Source organism: Dipodomys merriami, unplaced genomic scaffold, assembly GCF_024711535.1.
Source record: "Dipodomys merriami isolate MVZ:Mamm:240054 unplaced genomic scaffold, mDipMer1.0.p SCAF_125, whole genome shotgun sequence".
NCBI lineage: Eukaryota > Metazoa > Chordata > Mammalia > Rodentia > Heteromyidae > Dipodomys > Dipodomys merriami.
In genome coordinates, this window is record NW_027202549.1 from 2,211,102 (window position 1) to 2,231,578 (window position 20,477).

A 20,477-nucleotide genomic window follows, 5' to 3' on the forward strand; every position below is an offset into this window, starting at 1 on the left:
AAAGCTGGAAGTGGGTGCTGTGGTTCAAGTGGTAGGGCGCTCGCCTTGAGCTGAAGAGCTGAGGGACAGCGCCCAGGTCCAGAGTTCAAGCCCCACGATCGACCAAGAGAATAAATAAAGTCAGATCCCAGTCAGCCATCTCGGATGGACCTGTGGGTCTCATGCTTGTAATCTCAGCAGCACTCAGGAGGTTGAGGTCTGAGGAATCCGATCCTAGGCAAGCTGGGGAGGCTAGATGACAAAACCCAACCTCAAAAACAAAGCAATCAAAACCCAGCAGGTCTCTTTCCAGCTCCCATGTTGTGGGGTCTAGTTACCAGTGTGCATTAGTGGGGCGGTGGGCCTAAATCAGGACAGGAAAACCCGACCTGTGAGTGTGGGGAGAACTACAATACCCAGCATGCAGCGGGGTTAAAAAAGGAAGGTGTATGCGGGGGGAGGAGAAGCCTTCTTCCGCCGCAGCTAGCAGGTGCTGCTGGGAGTTTCCTTGACCTCCGAGCCGTCCCCCCCATCTTTCCAGCTCCCACCCACCTCCTCTCAGCCCCGTTCACTCCCTCGGACCTCCCCTCCCCAGACACTCCACCCCTTCCCTCTTTTTGAGAGCGGGTGAGAGAGCCCCCCCCCCCGCCCCGTCAAAGCCCGCGAGCTGCTTCCTCTTCCCGTCTCATTGGTCCAGCCTACCTGTCACTCCGGGAGCTGAGGAGCGAGATGCTGTCTCCTGATTGGTGAGTTCTGTTTGGCGCCAACTAGGCCGGGGCGGAGTGGGCGGGGCGACGAGGGTCTCTCCTCTCCGGGTCTCTCTCGCTCTCTCCCCCGGTCCCCCCCCACCCCGCCGCCACTCCCCGCCCCCTCCTCCGGGTGAGCCGAGCTATTTTACCGCGAACGGAGCCGCTCGGGGCTGGGACGGGGGTGGTGGGGGGGGACCGGAGGGGAGGGTTGAGCTGGGTCCAGCGGGGCGGGCCGGGGAAGGACAGGGGGAGGCGCGGCCGGCGGGAGAGCACTTCGGCCCTTCCTCACCGCCCCGGCGGATTTGATCTTCGGATTGCTCTCCTCCCCCCCCCAAACACACTTCACCCCCCTCCTCCTCCTCCTCCACCGGACACCCCCCCCCCCATACACACAGGTGGAGGTGGTGCTGGCGGGCCCGGTGCTCGGTGGGTGCGGAAGCTTCTGCTTGAGGAAAGCCGGGCATCGCGCTTGCTTGGGATCCCCGCGGCTTCCTCCCCCTCCCATCCCCTCACTCCATCCTCCTCCCCCCCATCATCATCATCATCCTCATCCGCCCGTCCGCGCCGCTTTGCCCGCGGCCGCCGCGTCCCAGAACCGCGGGGTCGTCGCGTGTTGGTGTTTGATCCCGCGGGCGGCCGGGGGGGCGCGCGTGTGCTGAAGCCGGTGCCTGCGGGGCGGCCGAGGTAGATCACGGAGCGGGACTCCTCTGGGGCAGAGCCCGGTGCCCACCCCCCCCTCACCCCTCACCTCCCCACACACCTTGATCCGCCTTCACTGCCGCCGCCATGGAACTGGGCCCGGAGCCCCCCCACCGCCGTCGTCTGCTCTTCGCCTGCAGCCCTCCTCCCCCCCACCCCGCGCCGCAGTCCACGGCCCAGGCCTTGTTGGGCGCGTCTGCTGCTGGGGGGATGTCCCCTGTCACCAACCTGACCGTCACGATGGACCAGTTGCAGGGACTGAGCAAGTACGATTTGGGAATGGGGGGTGGGGGGAGAAACAGGTGAGCGATCCTTCCCTCCCACACACACACACATTTCCCTCACTGGGCTTTACCTGTGGGTCCTCGGGAAGAAATCAGATCGTGGGGAGCCCACCTCCGTCCTGCTGGAGAGATCCGGATGCTCCCCTCGAGAAGGAGTCAACTGGATCTAGTCAGGCCTTGCCATGTGCACCTTCTTCTTCTCCCTGGGAGGTCCGGAAGGTTCAGGTGGGAGAAAATGGTTCAGATCCTCTCCATGGGTTTATCCCTCAGCCCGAGTAAGACCTCTAAGTAGGGTCCCCTACTTGTGGACGCACCCTTTTCAGACTGCTCTCCCAGTTCCTTAGACTAGGAAGCTGGTTTGGATATGAATCCCTACATCTTTCCCCCCCTACCTTCCCCTTACCCAAACTGCAGAGGCCTTCATTTCCCACCCCCCTCCCCCTTGGCTGAACCAACGCCTGAAAAATCTTAGTTTCCTGTGAGCTTTGTTCCTTCTCAACAAAGGGACGGCGGCATTTTCCTGCCCCGCATTTGTGCAAAATCTACAGACCCCAGTCCCTGATGTCGACCGGTCTCTGCTTTCCTAAGGCCAAGTCCTTTTTACTTTTTCCTAGACTTTTTTTTTTCCTTCTTTTTTCCTATAGCAAAATACATCTCACCATGTCCCAGCAAAAGCTACTTTTATGTTCTCAAACTTTGGGCATTTCACTTGCTGATCGCTGCCTTTGGAAAGCTAGAATTTCTAGTTCCATTTCCCCTCTCTGTCAAGCACATTAACCTTGTGCTTTCAGGAAACCGTACCATAGCCTTTCAATCTTACAATATGGCTAGGGCCAAGTCTATCCGCTCCTTTCCTTTGCTCTCAGACCTTACTCTGGGCATTGTGGGTGGCAAAGAGGGGGTGGTGTGGTGAGGCCTCATAATGATCAAGGTAGTGGCAGTGTGGTTACTTCATGTCCTGTGTGTGACTTTTAACTGTCCTAAAAATTGCTCACGTGCAACTCTTTTTCTTGGTTTCAGTGAGTGTGAACAGTCACTGGAGGTGAAAAATAACAGCAGTCTTCAGAGAATGGGCTCTTCTGAATCCACTGATTCAGGTATTTTCTTTTCTTTTCATCTTGATCCTGTATTTTCCAGTGTGTTGTGTGGAGAATGATACTGGAGATTTCTTCCAGGGCTGGGAAGGTGGCTCAGTGGTAGAGTGCTTGCCTTCCATGCATGAAACCCTGGGTTTGATTTCTCAGCACCACATAAGCAGAAAAAGCCAGAAGTGGCGCTGTGGCTCAAGTGGTAGAGTGCTCGCTTTGAGCTGAAGAGCTGAGGGCCAGCGCCCAGGCCCAGAGTTCAAGCCCCATGACTGACCCCCCCCCCCCCCAAAAAAAAAAAAATTTCTTCCACCTGGGCACTTAGTTTTAGTGAATTGAAACACAGACAAGTCTTTGGAAGGTGTTGGATGTTTGCTTGCTCATGAAGGATGCGTAAAATTCATTACATAATTGCCATTCAGGGCTAGGAATGTGGCTTAATGCTAGCATGCTTGACTAGCATATGTGAAGCCCAGGGTTCAATTCTTCAGTACCAGTGGCTCTGTGGCTCAAGTTGTAGAGCACTAGCCTTGAGCAAAAGCAGCTCAGGGACTGTGCCCAGGCCATGAGTCCAAGCCCCACAACTGGCAAAAAACAAAACAAAACTAAACACTCAAAACTGTCATTCAGAAAAGTATATGGGGTCAGATAATTGGAAGTATAGTGAAATCTCAGTGGAGGAAATAATAGGCCATTGTCTTTCATTCTGTGCCATAAGTTCAAGTTATGGTGGGGTTGTACAGATAGAAATATGCCACAAAACCTTTTAGGTTTGAGGGCTGGGAAGGTGGCTCAGTGGTAGAGCGCTTGCCTTGCATGCCTGAGGCCCTGGGTTCGATTCCTCAGCACCACATAAGCAAAAAGAAAAAAGCTGGAAGTGGCGCTGTGGCTCAAGTGGTAGAGCGCTAGCCTTGAGCTAAAGAGCTGAGGGACAGCGCCCAGGCCCAGAGTTCAGGCCCCACCACCGGACCCAAAAAAAAAAAAAAAAGAAAACCTTTTAGGTTTGAGAAGTATAAGAGCAAAAGTCTTAAACTGTAGTGTATAGGCTTGTCACCTCCCCCCCTCCCATTCCCTCCAATCATGGGACTTGAACTCAGGGCCTGTGAGCTATCCCTGAGCTCTTTTGCTCAAGCTAGTACTCTACCACTTTGCGCTAGAGGTCCACTTGTTTTCTGGTGGTTCATTGGAGATAAGTCTCACAGAACTTCCTGTCTGGACTAGCTTCAAACCATGATCCTTCGATTTCAGCCTCCTTAGTAGCTAGGATTACAGGCTTGAGCCACCAGTGCCCTGCTCTACATAGGCTTTCTTTCTCCTCTCTTCTGCTCCCCCCTCACTCTCAAATACACGTTCTCAGAAAATGGTCATCTTCCCTCCTCATTAGTCAGGAGCTCTTTTTGCCAGTCCTGGGGCTTGAACTCAGGGCCTTTTGCCTCGTACTGTCCCTGAGCTTCTTTTGCTCGGAGCTAACGCTCTACCACTTGAGCCACAGCGCCACTTCTGGCTTTTTCTAGTTATGTGCTACTGAGGAATCAAACCCAGGGCTTCATGCATGCTAGGCAAGCACTCTACCACTAAGCCACCTTCCCAGCCTCCAGCCAGGAACTTTAATGTTTAACTTTATGCAAACCTACATAGACACCGACTGAATTGGTGCCAGGCAGGTTCTAGTGGGGCTGAGCCATTCTGAACTGGCATACAGTCATGCTGAGCAATTGGACAGTTACCTGCAGTCTTTGGTGAGTAGATGTATTACTTGATATTTTGTTAAAGGCAGCAAATTTTTGTCTTGTACACCATATGAGTAATGAATTCGGGGGGTTTGTGTTTTGGTCAGTCCTGGGGCTTGAACTCTGGCCCTGGGCACTGTCCCTCAGCTCTTCAGCTCAAGGCAAGCGCTCTACCACTTGAGCTACAGCTCCACTTCTGGTTTTCTAGTGGTTTATTGGAGATAGGAGTCTCACAGTCTTTCCTGCCCAGGCTGGCTTTGAACCACGATCCTCAGATCTCAGCCTCCTGAGTAGCTAGGATTACAGGCATGAGCCACCGGCGCCTGCTTAAATATGTTTCTTTATGCACTCAACTTAGGGTATGATTTGACAAAATACTTGAAATCAAAGTTGTTCAAGAAAAAATCTGGCATTCTTTCCATGCTTGGATTTACAGAAAATTATGTGGGTCACCTACTTCTATCTGGATAAGTAAATTATCATGATTGATAGTTTAATTCAAGTTTTCCTCAGGTCTTATTTCCCTTGATGGTATTTGCCAGTAAAAAAAACAAAAAAAAACCCACTGTGTGGAAGAGGGAGGGAGAGGAAACCTCTGAATATACTATGAAAATATTTTAATAACAAAAGTCTTTTGGGGAGAAATTTCCTGATATATTTTTTCTCTCCCTACAGGTTTCTGTCTGGATTCTCCTGGACCCTTGGACAGAAAAGAAAAGTATATATTCACTATTTTAAAGTTTTCTACTCTTTAAGATAAAAATTCTAAACCCTTAACTGTATTATTATTACGTCTTTTTTGGAATTAGTGATCAAACACAGCATGTTGCATTTGCTAAGCACGCATTTTGCCACTGAGCTATATCCCAGTTGCAAAATTCTAAACTTTTACTGTTTGGGTTTTGTTGTTGTTTTTTGCCAATCCTGGGGCTTGAACTCAGGGCCTGGGCATTGTCCCTGAGCTTCTTTTGCTCAAGATTCCAGTCTACTACTTGAGCCACAGTGCCACTTCCAGCTTTTTCTGTTTACGTGGTGCTGAAGAATTGAACCCAGGGCTTCATGCATGCTAGGTAAGCGCTCTACCATTAAGCCACATTCCCAGCTCTGGCTTTTTTTTGGGGGGGAGGGGGGTCATAGGGCTTGAATCTGGGCCTGGGCACTATCCCTGAGCTCTTCAGCTCAAGGTGTTGCTCTACAATTTGAGCCACAGCGCCACTTTACCTAGCTTCCCTCCCCTCTGTCCCCTAGTTTATTGGAGATTAGAGTCTCACAGACTTCCTGCCTGGGTTGGCTTTTAACTGAGATCCTCAGATCTTAGCCTCCTAAGTAGGATTACAGGCATAAGCCACCTATGACTGGCTACTTTTTTTCTTTTTAACCTAAAAACCTATGTTTGGGAGTACTTCTGGGACTAGCCAGCTTTAGAGCCTAGCATCTAGCCTAGCCCCTTGAGCCACAGCACCACTTCTGGTTTTCTAGTGGTTTATTGGAGATATGAGTCTCACGGACTTTCCTGCCCAGGCTGGCTTTGAGTTGAGATTCTCAGATCTCAGCCTCCTGAGTAGCTAGGATTACAGGCCTGAGCCACAGGCGCCCGGCTTATGTTTACTTTTTTATTTGCTTTATTCTCAATTATTTTCCTTGATCTCATTACAGCCTTGAAAATCCTGTGAGGAGAATAAATTTCTTACCTGTAAGTTAATTTCATTGTTTATTTTGAGCTAATACCTGTTAATACCTCGAGTATGCCCTCTTTCCCCCCAGTCCCCAAGCTACTAGGGGACCTTCATAGGAGACCTCAGTTTAGAAAATGAATATTATTTTTCTGTACTCTCAGAGGCTACAGCGATTGCTTCTTTGGGACTTTGTCCTCCGTCTTTTCCGGTTTTATCAAACCAGGAAGGGATTGGTTGAGCACTACAATTCGTGTTGAGAAAAAGGAAATAGACCTTTGTAAATAGGGTGCAAAGCTTTGTTGGGAGTACTTCTTTCTAGCTGTGTAGAAAGTTAAGCATTCCTACCCCGTTCCACCTCTTTCAAGATCTGAATTTTTGCTGGGTATGATAACACAGCACTTGAGAGGCTAAGACAAGTTAATCTGGAATTTGACATCAGCCTGGACTATATATATAGTGAGTTCTAAGCTACCCTATACTACAGAGTGAGGCTTATCTCAAAACATTAAAGAACTGAATTTTCCATTGGGAATTTTTTCCTCCAGTCCTGGAGCTTGAACTCAGGGCCTACGCACTGTCCCTGAGCTTCTTTTGCTTAAGGCTTCCCCTCTACCACTGGAGCTACAGCACCACTTCCGGTTCTCTGGTAGTTAATTGGAGATGAATCTTAAGGACTTTTCCTGCCTGGGCTGGCTTTGAACCAGAATTCTCGGGTCTCAGCCTCCTGTGTAGCTAAGATTACAGGCGTGAGCCACCAGTACCTGGCTAACTTCTGGCTTTTTCTGTTTATGTGGTGCTGAGGAATCCAAACCCAGGGCTTCATTCATGCTAGGCAAGCACTTTTACTACTAGGACACATTCCTAGTCTGCTTTTCGTTATTTTTCAAAAAGGGTCTTGAATTTTGCCAGGCTGTCCTCAAACTGCCATCTAATCTGTTGTTGCTGAGTAGTTAGGGTTACAGGCATGAACCACTGTACCCAGTTCCCATTGAATTTTTCTTCACCTGCTCACTCAAATTTCCTTTTTTTTTTTTTTTTCCACTTTGATAGCAGAAGCTTTTGGGGTGTAGCCCAGCTTTGAAGAGGAGCCATTCCGATTCTCTGGACCATGACATTTTTCAGCTCATCGACCAGGATGAAAACAAGGAAAATGTGAGTCTCACATCATTGTAGTAACCGGGCGGTGGGGGTCGGGGGGAGGGGGAATCTGCCAAGTATCAGCAGTTTAGGAAGGACAAGGCTGGACTACTACAAGATAATTATGTGCATATAGACTATAAAATGGTACCTGGAAGATGTCACTCAGATTGTTGCTCTGGGGGATTGTTTATCTAAAATGTATGCACAGCGGCTAGAAATGTGGCTTAGTTGTAAAGTGCTTGCCTAGCATGCATGAAGCCCTGGGTTTGATTCCTCAATACCACATAAACAGAAAAGGCTGGAAATGACTCTGTGGCTCAAGTGGTAGAGTACTAGCTAGCCTTGAGCACAGAGAGGCTCAGGGACAGAGCCCAGGTCCTGAGTTCAAGCCCCCGGACCAGCTTCCTCCCCCACCCCCCACAAAAAAATGTTGTGGGGTGCTGGTGGCTCATGCCTGTAATCTTAGCTGCTCAGGAAACTGAAATCTGAGGATCCATGTTCAAAGCCATCCCCAGTAGGAAAATCAATGAGACTTATCTGCAATTAACCGCCAGAAAACTGGAAGTAGCACTGTGGCTCAAAGTGGTAGAGTGCTGCCCTTGAGCCAAAATGCTCAGGGACAGTGCCAGGCCCTGAGTTCAAGCCCCAGGACTGATTCCCCCCCCACTTCTCCCCACCCCCCAAAAGCGGGGGGGGGGGGGCGGCTTCTTGCTAGTGTTTGGAAGCTTGGAGCCAACAAATTCAGAGTAACTGAAACAGTGATTTTGAAGATGAGTTCCAGGTACACCTTAGTTGGTTTTCTGCTTCAGGCTACCTTTTCTAGCATTCTCTGTCACTCTTATTTCCCTATGTTTATTTTCTCCTCATTCCCTGCTAAAATGCCACAGCTTTTAATCTTTTTTTTTTTTGTTTTGTTTTGTTTTGTTTTGGATCCAGTCCAGGGGCCTGAACTCTGGGCCTGGGTGCTGTCCCTCAGCTCTTCAGCTCAAGGCTAGCACTCTACCACTTGAGCCACAGCGCCACTTCCGGCTTTTTTTTTCTTTTTGCTTATGTGGTGCTGGGGAATCGAACCCAGGGCCTCATGCATGCAAGGCAAGCTCTCTACCACTGAGCCACCTTCCCAGCCCTAGCTTTTAATCTTTATAATCTTCCAGACTTAGTGTAAAACCAATGGCCTCCAAGAACTCACCTGGTTCTTCTGTTTGGGTCCTTGAGAAATGTCATGAGGAAGATAGATTCTTTGCCTTGAGATTTGGAGCAGTACACTGGCTTTTCCCGCCGCCCCCTACCAAATCCTGCAGTCCTGGGGTTGAACTCGGCCTACATGCTGTCCCTGGGGTTTTTTGTGGTAGAGATGGTTGGACAACTAATGCTCAGAAAGTACTTCCTGTGTTTGTGTTGGCGTTCTAGACAGCTGGTTTTAATGCTTTATAAGTTCTTAAGTGAATAGCTTAGGATGGGGTGTATGAATACTTTAGATTTTTGAACTTTTTTTTTTTTTTTTTTTTGTCAGTGCTTTTTTTCTTTCTTTCTTTCTTTTTGCCAGTCCTGGACCTTGAACTCAGAGTCTAGGACTGCCTCTGAGCTTGTGTGCTCAAGGCTAGTGCTCTATCACTTTTGCCATTCGTTTTTTGTTTTGTTTTGTGAGTCGTGGGGCTTGAACTCTGGGCTTGGGAGCTGTCCCTGCACTCTTCAGCTCAAGATGGGTGCACTACTGCTTGAGCCATAATGCTACTTCCAGCTTTCTAGTGCTTTATTGGAGATAAAGAGTCTCACGGACTTTCATGCCAGGGCTAGCTTTGAGCCAGGATGCTTGGATCTCAGCTTCCTGAGTAACTAGGATTGCAGGTGTGAGCCACCGGCGCCTGGTGGGGCTTGAACTCTGGGCCTGGGCTCTGTCCCTCAGCTCTTCAGCTCAAGGCAAGCGCTCTACCACTTGAGCCACAAAGCCTCTCCTGGCTTTTTCTGCTTATGTGGTGCTGAGGAATCAAAGGGCTCCATGCATGCTAGGCAAGCAGTCTACCACTAAACCATGTTCCCAGCTCCTATTTTGTTTTATTTTTATTTTTTGGCAATTGTAAGTCTTAAATGCAGGGCCTGAGCTCTTTTGTTCAGGGTTAATGTTCTACCACTTTGAGCCACAGCTCCATTTCTAGTTTTTGAGTGGTTAATTGGAGCTGAGAGTCTCTCAGACTTTCCTGCCTAGGCTGGCTTCAACCCGTGATCCTTAGATCTCAGCCTCCTGAGTAGCTAGGATTGCAGGTGTAGGCCACTAGCGCTCAGCAAGTGTGATTTTTGTTTAAGCAAACAAAGAAACAGAACAATTTTCTTTGCATTGCTGTCAAATTCAGGATTTTTTTTTTTTTTTTTTTTTTTTTTGGGTCACTTGTGAGGCCTGAACTCTGGCTCTGGGCACTGTCCCTCAGCTCTTCAGCTCAAGGGTAGTGCTCTACCACTTGTGCCACAGCACCCCTTGTGGTTTTTTTTCTGCTTATGTGGTACTGAGGATTCAAACCCAGGGCCTCAGGCATGCAAGGCAAGCACTCTACCACTGAGCCACCTTCCTAGCCCCTCAAATTCAGGATCTTGTGCATCACTATGCAAGTGCTCTCTAACCACTGAACAAACCCACCCCAGTCCTGGATGCTGCACTTGAAGTTAACTATATACAAATCAGTGTTGGAATTTGATCAGAGATGAACTCTGAATTTGCAGACAGTTCCTGAGGGTAATCAGTGTTCACACCTTTGTCTTCCCAAGTTATAACTGAGGCTGGAGAGCTGGATTTTCATGAGCAGTAGATGTCTTATCTATGCCTTTCAGGAAGCGTTTGAGTTTAAGAAGCCCATAAGACCTGCCTCTCGTGGTTGCCTGCATGCCCATGGACATGACGAGAGCAAAGATGTCTTCACACAAAGGCAGAACTCAGCCCCAGCTCGAATGGTATGTGTTCTGCCCTTTTTTTTTTTTTTTTTTTTGGCCAGTCCTGGGGTTTGAACTCAGGACCTGGGTACTGTCCCTGAGTTTCTTGTGCTCAAGGCTAGTACTCTACCACACGAGCCATAGCGCCTTTTCTGGCTTTGAAGTAGTTAATTGGAGATAGGACTCTCACAAAGACTTTTCTGCCCAGGCTGGCTTCGAATTGAGATCTTCAGATTTCAGCCTCCTGAGTAGCTAGGATTTACAAGCGTGAGCCACCAGCACCCAGCCTGCATGGTCTTTATCTTCAGTTAACCACTAAAATGCTAGACTAGGGGTGTTGTGCAAGGTTCTGAGTATAAACCTCAGTACTTCATTACAAATTTTAAAAAATCAAAACTCTTTCTCCTGCACAATGTATCCAAAGTGCTGAAGCATTTCCCAAAGAGTAATTTTGTTTGGAGAGAGTATTTGAAACCAGCTCAGGCAGGAAAGTCCATGAGACTCTTATCCCCAGTAAACTACTCAGAAAAGCTAGAAGGGGTGCTATGGCTCAAGTGGTAGAGTGCTAGCCTTGAGCACAAAGAAGACAGCACCCAGGCCCTGAGTTCAAGCCCCAGGACTGGCACCAAAAAACTTCTTTGATCGGTTGATGCTAAAATTTCCCTTCTGTGTAAAATAGGGCATATAATACATGGTTGGGGTTTTTTAGTTGTTTTTTTTTTTTTTTTTTTTTTTTTTTTTTTTTTTTTTTTTGGTATTGGGGATCGAATCCAGGACGTTGCACTTGTAAGGCAAATGCTTTGCCACTGAGCTACCTCCCAGCCCCGTAGTATGTTTTTTTTTGTTGTTGTTCTTTCTTTTAGCTTTCTTCACATGAAAGAGATAGTGAGCCAGGGAATTTTGTTCCTCTTTTTACACCCCAGTCACCTGTGACGGCTAGTTTGTCCGATGAGGATGATGGCTTCATGGACCTTCTTGATGGAGAGAATCTGAAGGTACTCCGTGTGTGTGTGTGTGTGTGTGTGTGTGTGTGTGTGTGTGTGTGTGTGTGTGTGTGTGTGTGTGTGTGTGTGTGTGTGTGTGTGTGTGTGTGTGTGTGTGTGTGTGTGTGTGTGTGTGTGTGTGTGTGTGTGTGTGTGTGTGTGTCCAGGGCTTGCAAAAGCCGATACTTTTGTGTCATTTTTAGTAAGAATTTATTGGCTACTGGCCTGAGCAAATCAGAACTTAAGTGGATTTCAAAAGAAGACCCACATGATCCTTCTTTTCTGAACAGAAGTGTACTATACATTAAGTACTTCCTCTCTTACCCAGGCCTGTCCAGTATTCCTCAGGTAGAATTCTATATAGGCCAAGTGCTGGTGGCCCACACCTGTAATCCTAGCTACTCAGGAGCCTGAGAGCTGAGAATCGTTGTTCAAAGCCAGCTCTGGCAGGAAAAATCATGAGACTCTTCTCTCCAATAATCCACTCAGAAAACTTGGAAGTGGTGCTGTGGCTCAAGTGGTAGAGTGCTCGCCTTGAGCTAAAGAGTTGAGGGACAGCACCCAGGCCCAGAGTTCAAGCCCCACGACCAGCAACAACAAAAAGAATTACATGTATAGCATTTAAGAGTGGGGGATGTCTAGCCCATAGTCCAGATTGGGACCTTGAAATCACTAGGTAGAGGATAATATAGACACATAATGTTTCCCAATGGCTACCCTTAGCCCATCTGCCAATATCGATCTTTGTGTACGGCCCATAATGATGTTATAAATATCCAGATGGTCCTGGGCAAAGGGCTGGGGGAGGTTCCCAGCCTTTGGCCTGGTCTCTGTTGGTTACTTCAAAGCCATTTTTCTCTTTTCTTTAGAACGATGAGGAGACCCCGTCGGGGATGGCAAGCCTCTGGACAGCTCCCCTGGTCATGAGGAGAGCTACAAATATTGTAAGTTATTTAGGGGGTGTCTGGAGGGAGAGTAGTTGAAGCACTGGATAAGAGTTGTGTCCCTTGCTAAGTACAGCCTAAGGCTGACTGGAATGGTGTGACTGTGACTTGAAAACCTCTGTTTTAGACCTAGGATGTGTTCTCCTATAGTTTGTGACCCTGATGTTGCATGTGGTCTGTGCACGTTTTCCAGTCTGTAAATAACCTAGCTACTCAGGAGGCTGAGATCTAAGGATTGGGATTCCAGGCTAGCCTGGGCAAAAAAAAAATCCCTAAGACTCTTTATCTCCAATGAATTTCCCATGAAAAGTAAGGAATAGAGTTGTGGTTTGACTGATAGAGCGCTATGACCTACTGAAAAAAAATTCTAATTAATGGGTTTCATTTGGACATGTGCTTATCCCTCCCTATGGTGTTTATTAATGTTTATTTATTTTTGCCGGTCCTGGGGCTTGAACTCAGGGGCTGGGCAGTGTCCTTGAGTCTCTTTGTGTTCTACCACTCAAACCACAGCAACACTTCCAGCTTTTTTGAGTAGCTTATTGGAGATAAGAATCTCATAGGGGCCCAGTGTGGTGGTTCAAGCCTATAATCCTAGCCTGAGAGCTAAGGATCGAGGTTCAAAGCCAGCTCCAGCAGGAAAGGTTGTGGGACTTTCAATCTCCAATAAACCACTCAGAAAACCAGAAGAGGTGCATTGGCTCAATTGGTAGAGTGCTAGCCTTGAGCTAAAATGCTAAGAGACAGTGTTTAGGCCGAGTTCTAAGCCCCATGACCAACAACAACAACAAAAAAAATCAGAGACAATGTCCAGGCCTGGAGTTCAAGCCCCAGGATTGGTGTAAAAAAAAAAAAAAAAAAAAAAGGGGGGGAGGGGGATGTAGAATAAATCCTAAATTTAGCTTTGATCTTTAACCTACCTAGGAGCCTTTGGTCTAATTTCCCTTCAGCTGAGTGGATTTTAGGTCTGGTCCTGGTCCCTGAACTCTTGGCCTGGGCGCTGTCCCTCAGCTCTTCAGCTCTAGGCTAGAGCTCTACCACTTGAGCCACAGCGCCACTTCCAGCTTTTTTCTTTTTGCTTATGTGGTGCTGAGGAATCGAACCCAGGGCCTCATGCATGCAAGGCAAGCGCTCTACCACTGAGCCACCTTCCCAGCACTAAGCTGAGTGGATTTTAGTAAGTGATGAATCTCTCTTGTCTTTCATCCTAAGGGCAATGGCTGCAGGCTATTTGATTCCCCTTCCCAGTGTGTCTCCAGCACTCGGTCAGCAATGAAGAGAACGGACCGATCTCAAGAGGAGTCTCCCGAAGGAAGCACCAAGCGGCGGAAGAGCTTGGCTGGCACTAGTCCCGGAGGGTCACTTAATCCAGAGAGGACTCCTGAGGTTTGTTTTGCAAGTCCCTTCCGGCATGTTTCACTGGATTGTTTGTAGAAGTTCTAGATAGAATCCAGCTTCATTTTTTTTTTTTTTCCCCTCTGCCTTTGATTTCATTACAGATTTTACACCAGTCTTTGTCTCTGACATCTTCCCCCAAAGGGACCATAGAGAACATCCTGGACAATGACCCCAGAGACCTTATAGGAGATTTCTCTAAGGTATTACTACCAGCAGCTCTAGCTGATACATGGGGTGTGAGGACATACAACTCTCCACTCAGCCTTGCTCCAGTCTCAAGGTGGTTTGTGTTAAAAATAGGGCTGGAATGTGGCTCAGTGGTAGAATGCTTGCCTAGCATGCATGAAGCCCTGGGTCTGATTCCTCAGGACCACATACACAGAAAAAGCCAGAAGTGGCACTGTGGCTCAAGTGGTAGAGTGTGTTAGCCTTGAGCAAGAGAAGCTCAGGGACAGTGCCCAGGCCCCGAGTTCAAGCCCCAGGACTGTCCAAAAAAGAATGAAAATAGGGAAACAGCCAGGCCCTGGTGGCTCATGCCTGACATCCTAGCTACTCAGGAGGCTGAGATGTAAGGATCACAATTTGAAGCCATCCCAGGCAGGAAAGTCCATGATAGGGTTACAGCCAAAAAGCTGGAAGTATAGTTGTGGCTCCTGTGGCAGAACACTATCCTTGGACAAAAAATGCTCTGTGTAGCGCCCAGGCCCTGAGTTTAACACCCAGGATAAGCACAAAAAATATTAACAATAAAGTTGGGCACTGGTGGCTCACACCTGTAATCCTTAGGTACTCAGGAGGCTGAGATCTGTGGATCACTGTTCAAAGCCAGCCCAGGTACGAAAGTAATAACGGAATAAACTTGGTTCCTCACAGTTGGGTCCATTTTGATCTTTGAGCATATGGATCTTCATGTTGATGAGGAGTTTGAAATAGAGAGCTATCCCCTACCACCAGGCAAACAGTATAAATATAACATGTAGTCTCTCAGAGTCTCTAAATAAGTATCTTTTTTTTTTTTTTAAGGGTTATCTCTTTCATACAGTTGCTGGGAAACATCAAGATTTAAAATACATCTCTCCAGAAATTGTAAGTTATCTTTTGGGACCTACCACCTCCGAAGTATCTGAATCCAGTTGTTCCTGACAGTACAAGTTGACCTTCTTCTGCTTTCTCTCCACAGATGGCATCTGTTTTGAATGGCAAGTTTGCCAATCTCATTAAAGAATTTGTTATCATTGACTGCCGGTACCCATATGAATATGAAGGAGGCCACATCAAGGTATGGATTCTTGAGACCTTTCTTGCTGGACATAGAAGGAGCCATAAAGGGCTGGGAAGGTGGTTTAGTGGTAGAGTGCTTGCCTTGCATGCATGAAGCCCTGGGTTTGATTCCTCAGTACCACATACACAGAAAAAGCCGGAAGTGGCGCTGTGGCTCAAGTGGTAGAGCGCTAGCCTTGAGCTGAAGAGCTGAGGGACAGCGCCCAGGCCCAGACTTCAGGCCCCACAACTGGACCCAAAAATAAATAAAAATAATAAAAATAGAGAGCCATAGGACAAGACCTGTGATTTTTTTTTTAAAGTGAGAGGGTAGGATACATACATGTCTTCCCAGCTATTTGAAGATAAAGACAGGACCAGCCTGAGTAAACTTAGCTTTAACCTTATTTCAGAAGCAAAATATATATAATTAAAAGGTGTGAGTTCAATCTCCAGTATTACAAAACCGGGGGAGCTGGTCAGTAGTGACAGCTGATTGTTTAGTGCATATGTTGGTAGTTTTTTTTTTTGTTTGTTGTTTCCTGTCTTGAGACTGGGACTTAAACTCAGTAGACGTGTGTGTGTGTGTGTGTGTGTGTGGACATGTCTGTGTGTGTGTGTCAACGCCCTCAGCTCTTCAGCTCAAGGCGAGCACTCTACCACTTGAGCCACAGCACCACTTCCGGTTTTCTGGTGGTTCATTGGACATAAGAGTCTCACAGACGTTCCTGCCGTGGCTGGCTTTGAACCTCAACCCTCAGATCTCAGCTTCCTGATCCATGGTTTTTTAAGAAGCTTAGATACAAAGATTTGATGCCAGGCACAGTGGTTCATACCTGTAATCCTAGCTACTCAAGAGACTGAGAACTGAGGATTGCAGTTTGAAGTCAGCCCAGGCAAGGTGCAGATTTGAATACCCCAAGCTCCCTACCGGGAAACTGGCAGAATCCCAAGCATGGTGAAACCCAAGGGTACTAAAGGAGGTGTGGTGCCTTCACAGGGTGCAGTGAATTTACACATGGAAGAAGAAGTTGAAGACTTCTTGCTGAAGAAGCCCATCGTACCTACAGATGACAAGCGTGTCATTGTCGTGTTCCACTGCGAGTTTTCTTCGGAGAGAGGGCCCCGCATGTGAGTGCTTCTGAGCGTGAGGCTTCTGGGGAGGAAGGCCCTCCCCACACTGCTTTTGTGGAACATAGTGGTACGGTGTGTGGCTTTCCCGTGGAGCGTACTTTAGTATATCGAGCAGGTCATTTCCCTGCTTCTGCCTCTAGGTACAAGACATACTTTGTGTTGTAAAAGGTATTTGAGGGGCTGGGAAGGTTGCTTAGTGGTAGAGTGCCTGCCTAGCATACATGGAGCCCCGGGTTCGATTCCTCAGTACCACATAAGCAGAAAAGGCCAGAAATGGTGTTGTGGCTCAAATGGTAGAGTGTTAGCTTTGAGCAAAAGAAGCTCAAGCATAGTGGCCAAGCCCTGAGTTCAAGCCCCAGGACCAGCTAGCATCAAAGAAAGAAGAAAGTATAAGAGTCTTTATCTTCAATTTAACAAGAAACCAGAAATAGAGCTGTTGCTCAAGTGTCTCCTGAGCTTAAGGACTTGTCCCTGTCCTAACTCCCATCTCCCATTCCACATCCCCCACCTTGTGTGTGTGACAGCAAGCCCTCCACCATTGAGCCTTTTTCCCTTTCCTGTGCTGTACATTAATATGAAGCTATTGTATTGGTTAACCTGTGAATGACTATGTTGGAGCAAAGTCCCCATGTTCACTCATGAGCAGAGGTAGCTGATAACTTCCGTTTGCCTCTCCAGGGCCCGAACCTCTTGCCACACAAGCAAAATCAACCCCTAAACCTGTATGCATGTGGCCTGGGAAGGTGGCTTTAGTAATAGAGTGCTTGCCTAGCATGCATGAAGCCCTGGGTTCGATTCCTCAGTACCACATACACGGAAAACGCCAGAAGTGGTGCTGTGGTTCTAGTAGAGCACTAGGACATTGTAAGCTTTTTTTAAATCTCACTTCTGAGCCAGGCACAGGTGGCTCATCTCTGTCATCATGCAGGAGGCTGGGATCTGAGGATCGCCATTCAAAGCCAGCCTGGGCAGGAAAGTCTGTGAGCCTCTTTATCTCCAACTGAGCCCCAGAAAACCGGAAGTAGTACTGTGGCTCAAAGTAGTAGAGCGTTAACTTGGAGCAAAAAAGCTCAGGGAAAGTCTCCAGGCCCTCAGTTCTTTTGCTGAGTTGTGTTTATTTCTTTGTATGGGAAAAAACTAACCTGGCACTGGCCTTCTCTTTCACTAGGTGCCGGTATGTGAGAGAGAGAGATCGGCTGGGTAACGAATATCCCAAACTTCACTATCCTGAGCTATACGTCCTGAAGGGAGGATACAAGGAGTTCTTCCTGAAATGCCAGGTGAGATGGGGTCTCTGGAGAGCATGTCTACACCCCTCTGTTGCGTTTTATGTTTTTGCCAGTCTTGGGGCTTGAACTCAGGGCCTGGGCAATTGTCCCTGAGCTGCTTTTGCTCAAGGTTAGTGCTCTACCACTTGAGCCACAGTATCATTTCAGGCTTTTTCTGTTTATGTGGTACTGGAGAACTGAACCCAGAGCTTCATACATGATAGGCAAGCACTCTACCACTAAGCCACATTCTCAGCCCACCTTTGTTTTGTTTTGTGCCAGTTCTGAGGCTTAAACTCACGGTCTGGGTACTATCCCTGAGCTTTTTTTTTTTTCCCTTGATCATAGGCTTGAACTATGGGCCCAGGTGCTGTCCCTGAGTTCTTCAGCTCAAGGCGAACGCTCTACCACTTGAGCCACAGCATCACTTCTAGTTTTCTGGTGCTTAATTGGAGATAAGTCTCACAGACTTTCCTGCCTTGGCTGGCTTTGAACCATGATTCTCAGATCTCAGCCTCCTGAATAGCTAGGATTACAGGCATGAGCCACTGGCGCCCTGCTCCTTGACCTTTTTTTTTTTTTTTTTTTTTTTTTGGTCATGGGGCTTCAACTCTGCTTGGGTCCTATCCTTGTGCTCTTCAGCTCAAGGCAAGCACTCTACTGTTTGAGCCACAGCACCACTTCCAGTTTCCTAGCAGTTTATTGGAGATAAAGAGTCTCACGAACTTTCCTGCCTGGGCTGGCTTTGAACTACGATCCTCAGATCTCAGTCTCCTGAGTAGCTAGAATTACAGGCGTGAGCTACCAGCACCTGGCTCCTGACCTTTTCTTTTCCTTTCTTTTCTTTTTTCTCAAGACTGTGCTGTGCCGCTTTTTTGTTGTTGGTGGTGGTGGTCATGGGGCTGACACTGTGGCTCAAGTGGTAGAGTGCTGGCCTTGAGCAGAAACAGCTCAGGGATAGTACCCAGGCCGAGTTCAAGCCACAAGACTGGCAAAACAAGCAAAAAAAAAGTCTGTGAGACTCGTTTGTCTCCAGTAAACTACTCAGAAAAAGCCAGAAGTGGTGCCCAGGCCTTTAGTTCAAGCCCCAGGACCAGGGCTAGTAATGTGATGACAAGATGGCTATCTGCTTACCACAAAGAAAGCCCTGGTAGAACATGGTGTCTATCCAGGAACTGCACCTTTGGGCAAAGAGGGCCTGACAAGGATGCCCTAACCTTCTCCTTTTTTCTTCTTTTTCAGTCTCACTGTGAACCCCCCAGCTATCGCCCCATGCACCATGAAGACTTTAAAGAAGACTTAAAGAAATTCCGTACCAAGAGCCGGACCTGGGCAGGGGAAAAGAGCAAAAGGGAGATGTATAGTCGTCTGAAAAAGCTCTGAATGTGGTGGTAGGGTGCCGGTGCCCCTCTCCCCTTTCCTCTTTGCTGCAGAAAACAAAACAAAACTTTGAACAAAAACCATCTAGCTGAGTGACATTGGGAGAGAGAGATTGATACCAGACTTCCCATACTCCCTGGGCAATCTGCTGTGTTGCACCTCTTAGCCTATCCCTATAAGATGCCCATTAGAACCGTCTGCCAGGGCTGTGAGTGCCACAGGCCGTCCTGGAGCTCCATTTGCCAAGCTCCATCACCGTTTTGGGTAAAGCATGAGAAGAAAAGCAACCAAGAGAGATGCTACTGCGGCTGCTAGCCCAAATACCAAAGACAGCCTAAGGAAGAATCATCGGCGTGGAATAACCCAGATCTTTATAATTTATTCAACTTCATCAATTATTTTAAATTTTTTTTTTTAAACTCCTGGAGACTTTTACTGCTTCATTAAGTCAAAAATACTGCCATTTCTAGGTAGAGTGGTTTTGGTTTTGGTTTTGTGTCTGTGTGTCTGTGTGTGTCTGTGTTTCGTTAAACCATCCCAGAGACTACTACCTCTGCTTTTAATTGGGAAAAAAAATGACAACTAAAAAGGAAGGTAGGAGATAAGAAAGGGCAAACCTGTTGGGAGTCTTGGGGGACAGAGCTGGGAGCTCTGTCTCTTGTCAGTACCCCCATGCCACTCCCAGGTTGTACCTTATACTAAGGGCTGCTGCTATTAAAGTCAAGATCTGAGATACTGCTCTCAGGCCTGGCTACAGGACATAAGCTTACTACCACCTCCCCAAACCTACCTCCCGGTCATCGCAATCTCTTTGGGAGAGGGGTGGAGTTGTGTCCTGCTCTTCCTCACCCCCAGATTCCTGTCAATGGTGGCGGGTTGTAGGAATCACAGGAAGCACTTGATGCAGGTTCCCATTGGGCCCACGTTGGAACTTGGTAGCATGGAAATCCCAGGGTATTAAATGGGGGATGTGGGTGGACTCCATAGGGTTGAGTCGTCTGTTCAGTGCCCTTCTATTAACTCTGGTTGATTTCGCCATACGTCATTTTTGTGCGTCAAGATTGGAATCAGTGTCCAAGTGAACTACCTGAAGGCAGAGCTGGAAATGGAAGCCCTGGGTATTCAAAGGAAGAAAGGTTCCCGTCACAAAGGCGACGTCGTAGATTATTTCTTCCGAGGGGAGTGTAGATTTTGAAGGTGTAAAAACTTTCTGGGTTTATCATGTTTTAATTTGAGGGGCAAAGTGATGAGTCTTTACCAGTTAGGTAACCCCATATCAAACTTGCTGGAAGTAAGGGTCTCGAGGGAACACATCCCACTGTAAGGGGCTGAGGCTGCCATTCAGTGATTCACTCCCACCCTTGGGTGCTAGCCATCATGGCTCCATTGGGGGAAGGGTCTAGCCTTTCCCCCTTCCTGCTCTGGGATTGGAGGAATACTGGAGATGGCTAGTTGGCTGTGTTATGGGTTTGAGTTGCATTTATTTGGCTTTCAAAAACAATCTTGGAAAATGAATGGAATCGAACCTGGGACGAAACCTCTGTCCACACATCAAGATACCATTGTATTGTGTACCATCTTAGCATTGTTTAGCTAATGGTTGCAGATTCTGCAAATAAAAGTCATCAAACCCAAGTTCGGCCTAGTTTTTTGGTGGGTTTAAGGAAAATTGCCATGCCCTTGGAATTCCAAGATCATGCAACCCTAAAATTGCCTGGGCAGCCTGGTGCTGGCGGCTTACGCCTGTAATCCCAGCTACTCTGGAGACTGAGATCTGAGGATCTCGGTTCAAAGGCAGCCTGGGCAGGAAAGACTTATCTTCAATGAACCACCAGAAAACCGGAAG

General features: G+C 47.7%; 1 protein-coding gene across 9 annotated transcripts; it reads left to right on the forward strand.

Moving 5' to 3' along the window:
• The first annotated feature begins 646 nt into the window (after nt 1–646).
• On the forward strand, nt 647–20,260 carry Cdc25a (cell division cycle 25A). Of its 9 annotated transcripts, none has more exons than XM_070017661.1 (15): nt 647–725; nt 2,732–2,808; nt 5,202–5,244; nt 6,183–6,219; nt 7,253–7,354; nt 10,166–10,285; nt 11,128–11,259; nt 12,117–12,191; nt 13,404–13,577; nt 13,691–13,789; nt 14,613–14,675; nt 14,770–14,868; nt 15,850–15,980; nt 17,152–17,263; nt 18,494–20,260. In XM_070017661.1, the coding sequence occupies exons 1-15, from the start codon at nt 709–711 to the stop codon at nt 18,632–18,634; spliced, it is 1,422 nt and encodes a 473-aa protein (XP_069873762.1). In that variant the 5' UTR covers nt 647–708; the 3' UTR covers nt 18,635–20,260. The 9 variants fall into 9 exon arrangements, with proteins under 9 accessions (XP_069873762.1, XP_069873763.1, XP_069873760.1 ...); XM_070017656.1 differs by lacking the exon at nt 647–725 and adding an exon at nt 792–1,693 and having other exon boundaries at nt 11,188–11,259; XM_070017655.1 differs by lacking the exon at nt 647–725 and adding an exon at nt 792–1,693 and having other exon boundaries at nt 7,256–7,354.
• The last annotated feature ends 217 nt before the right edge of the window (nt 20,261–20,477 follow it).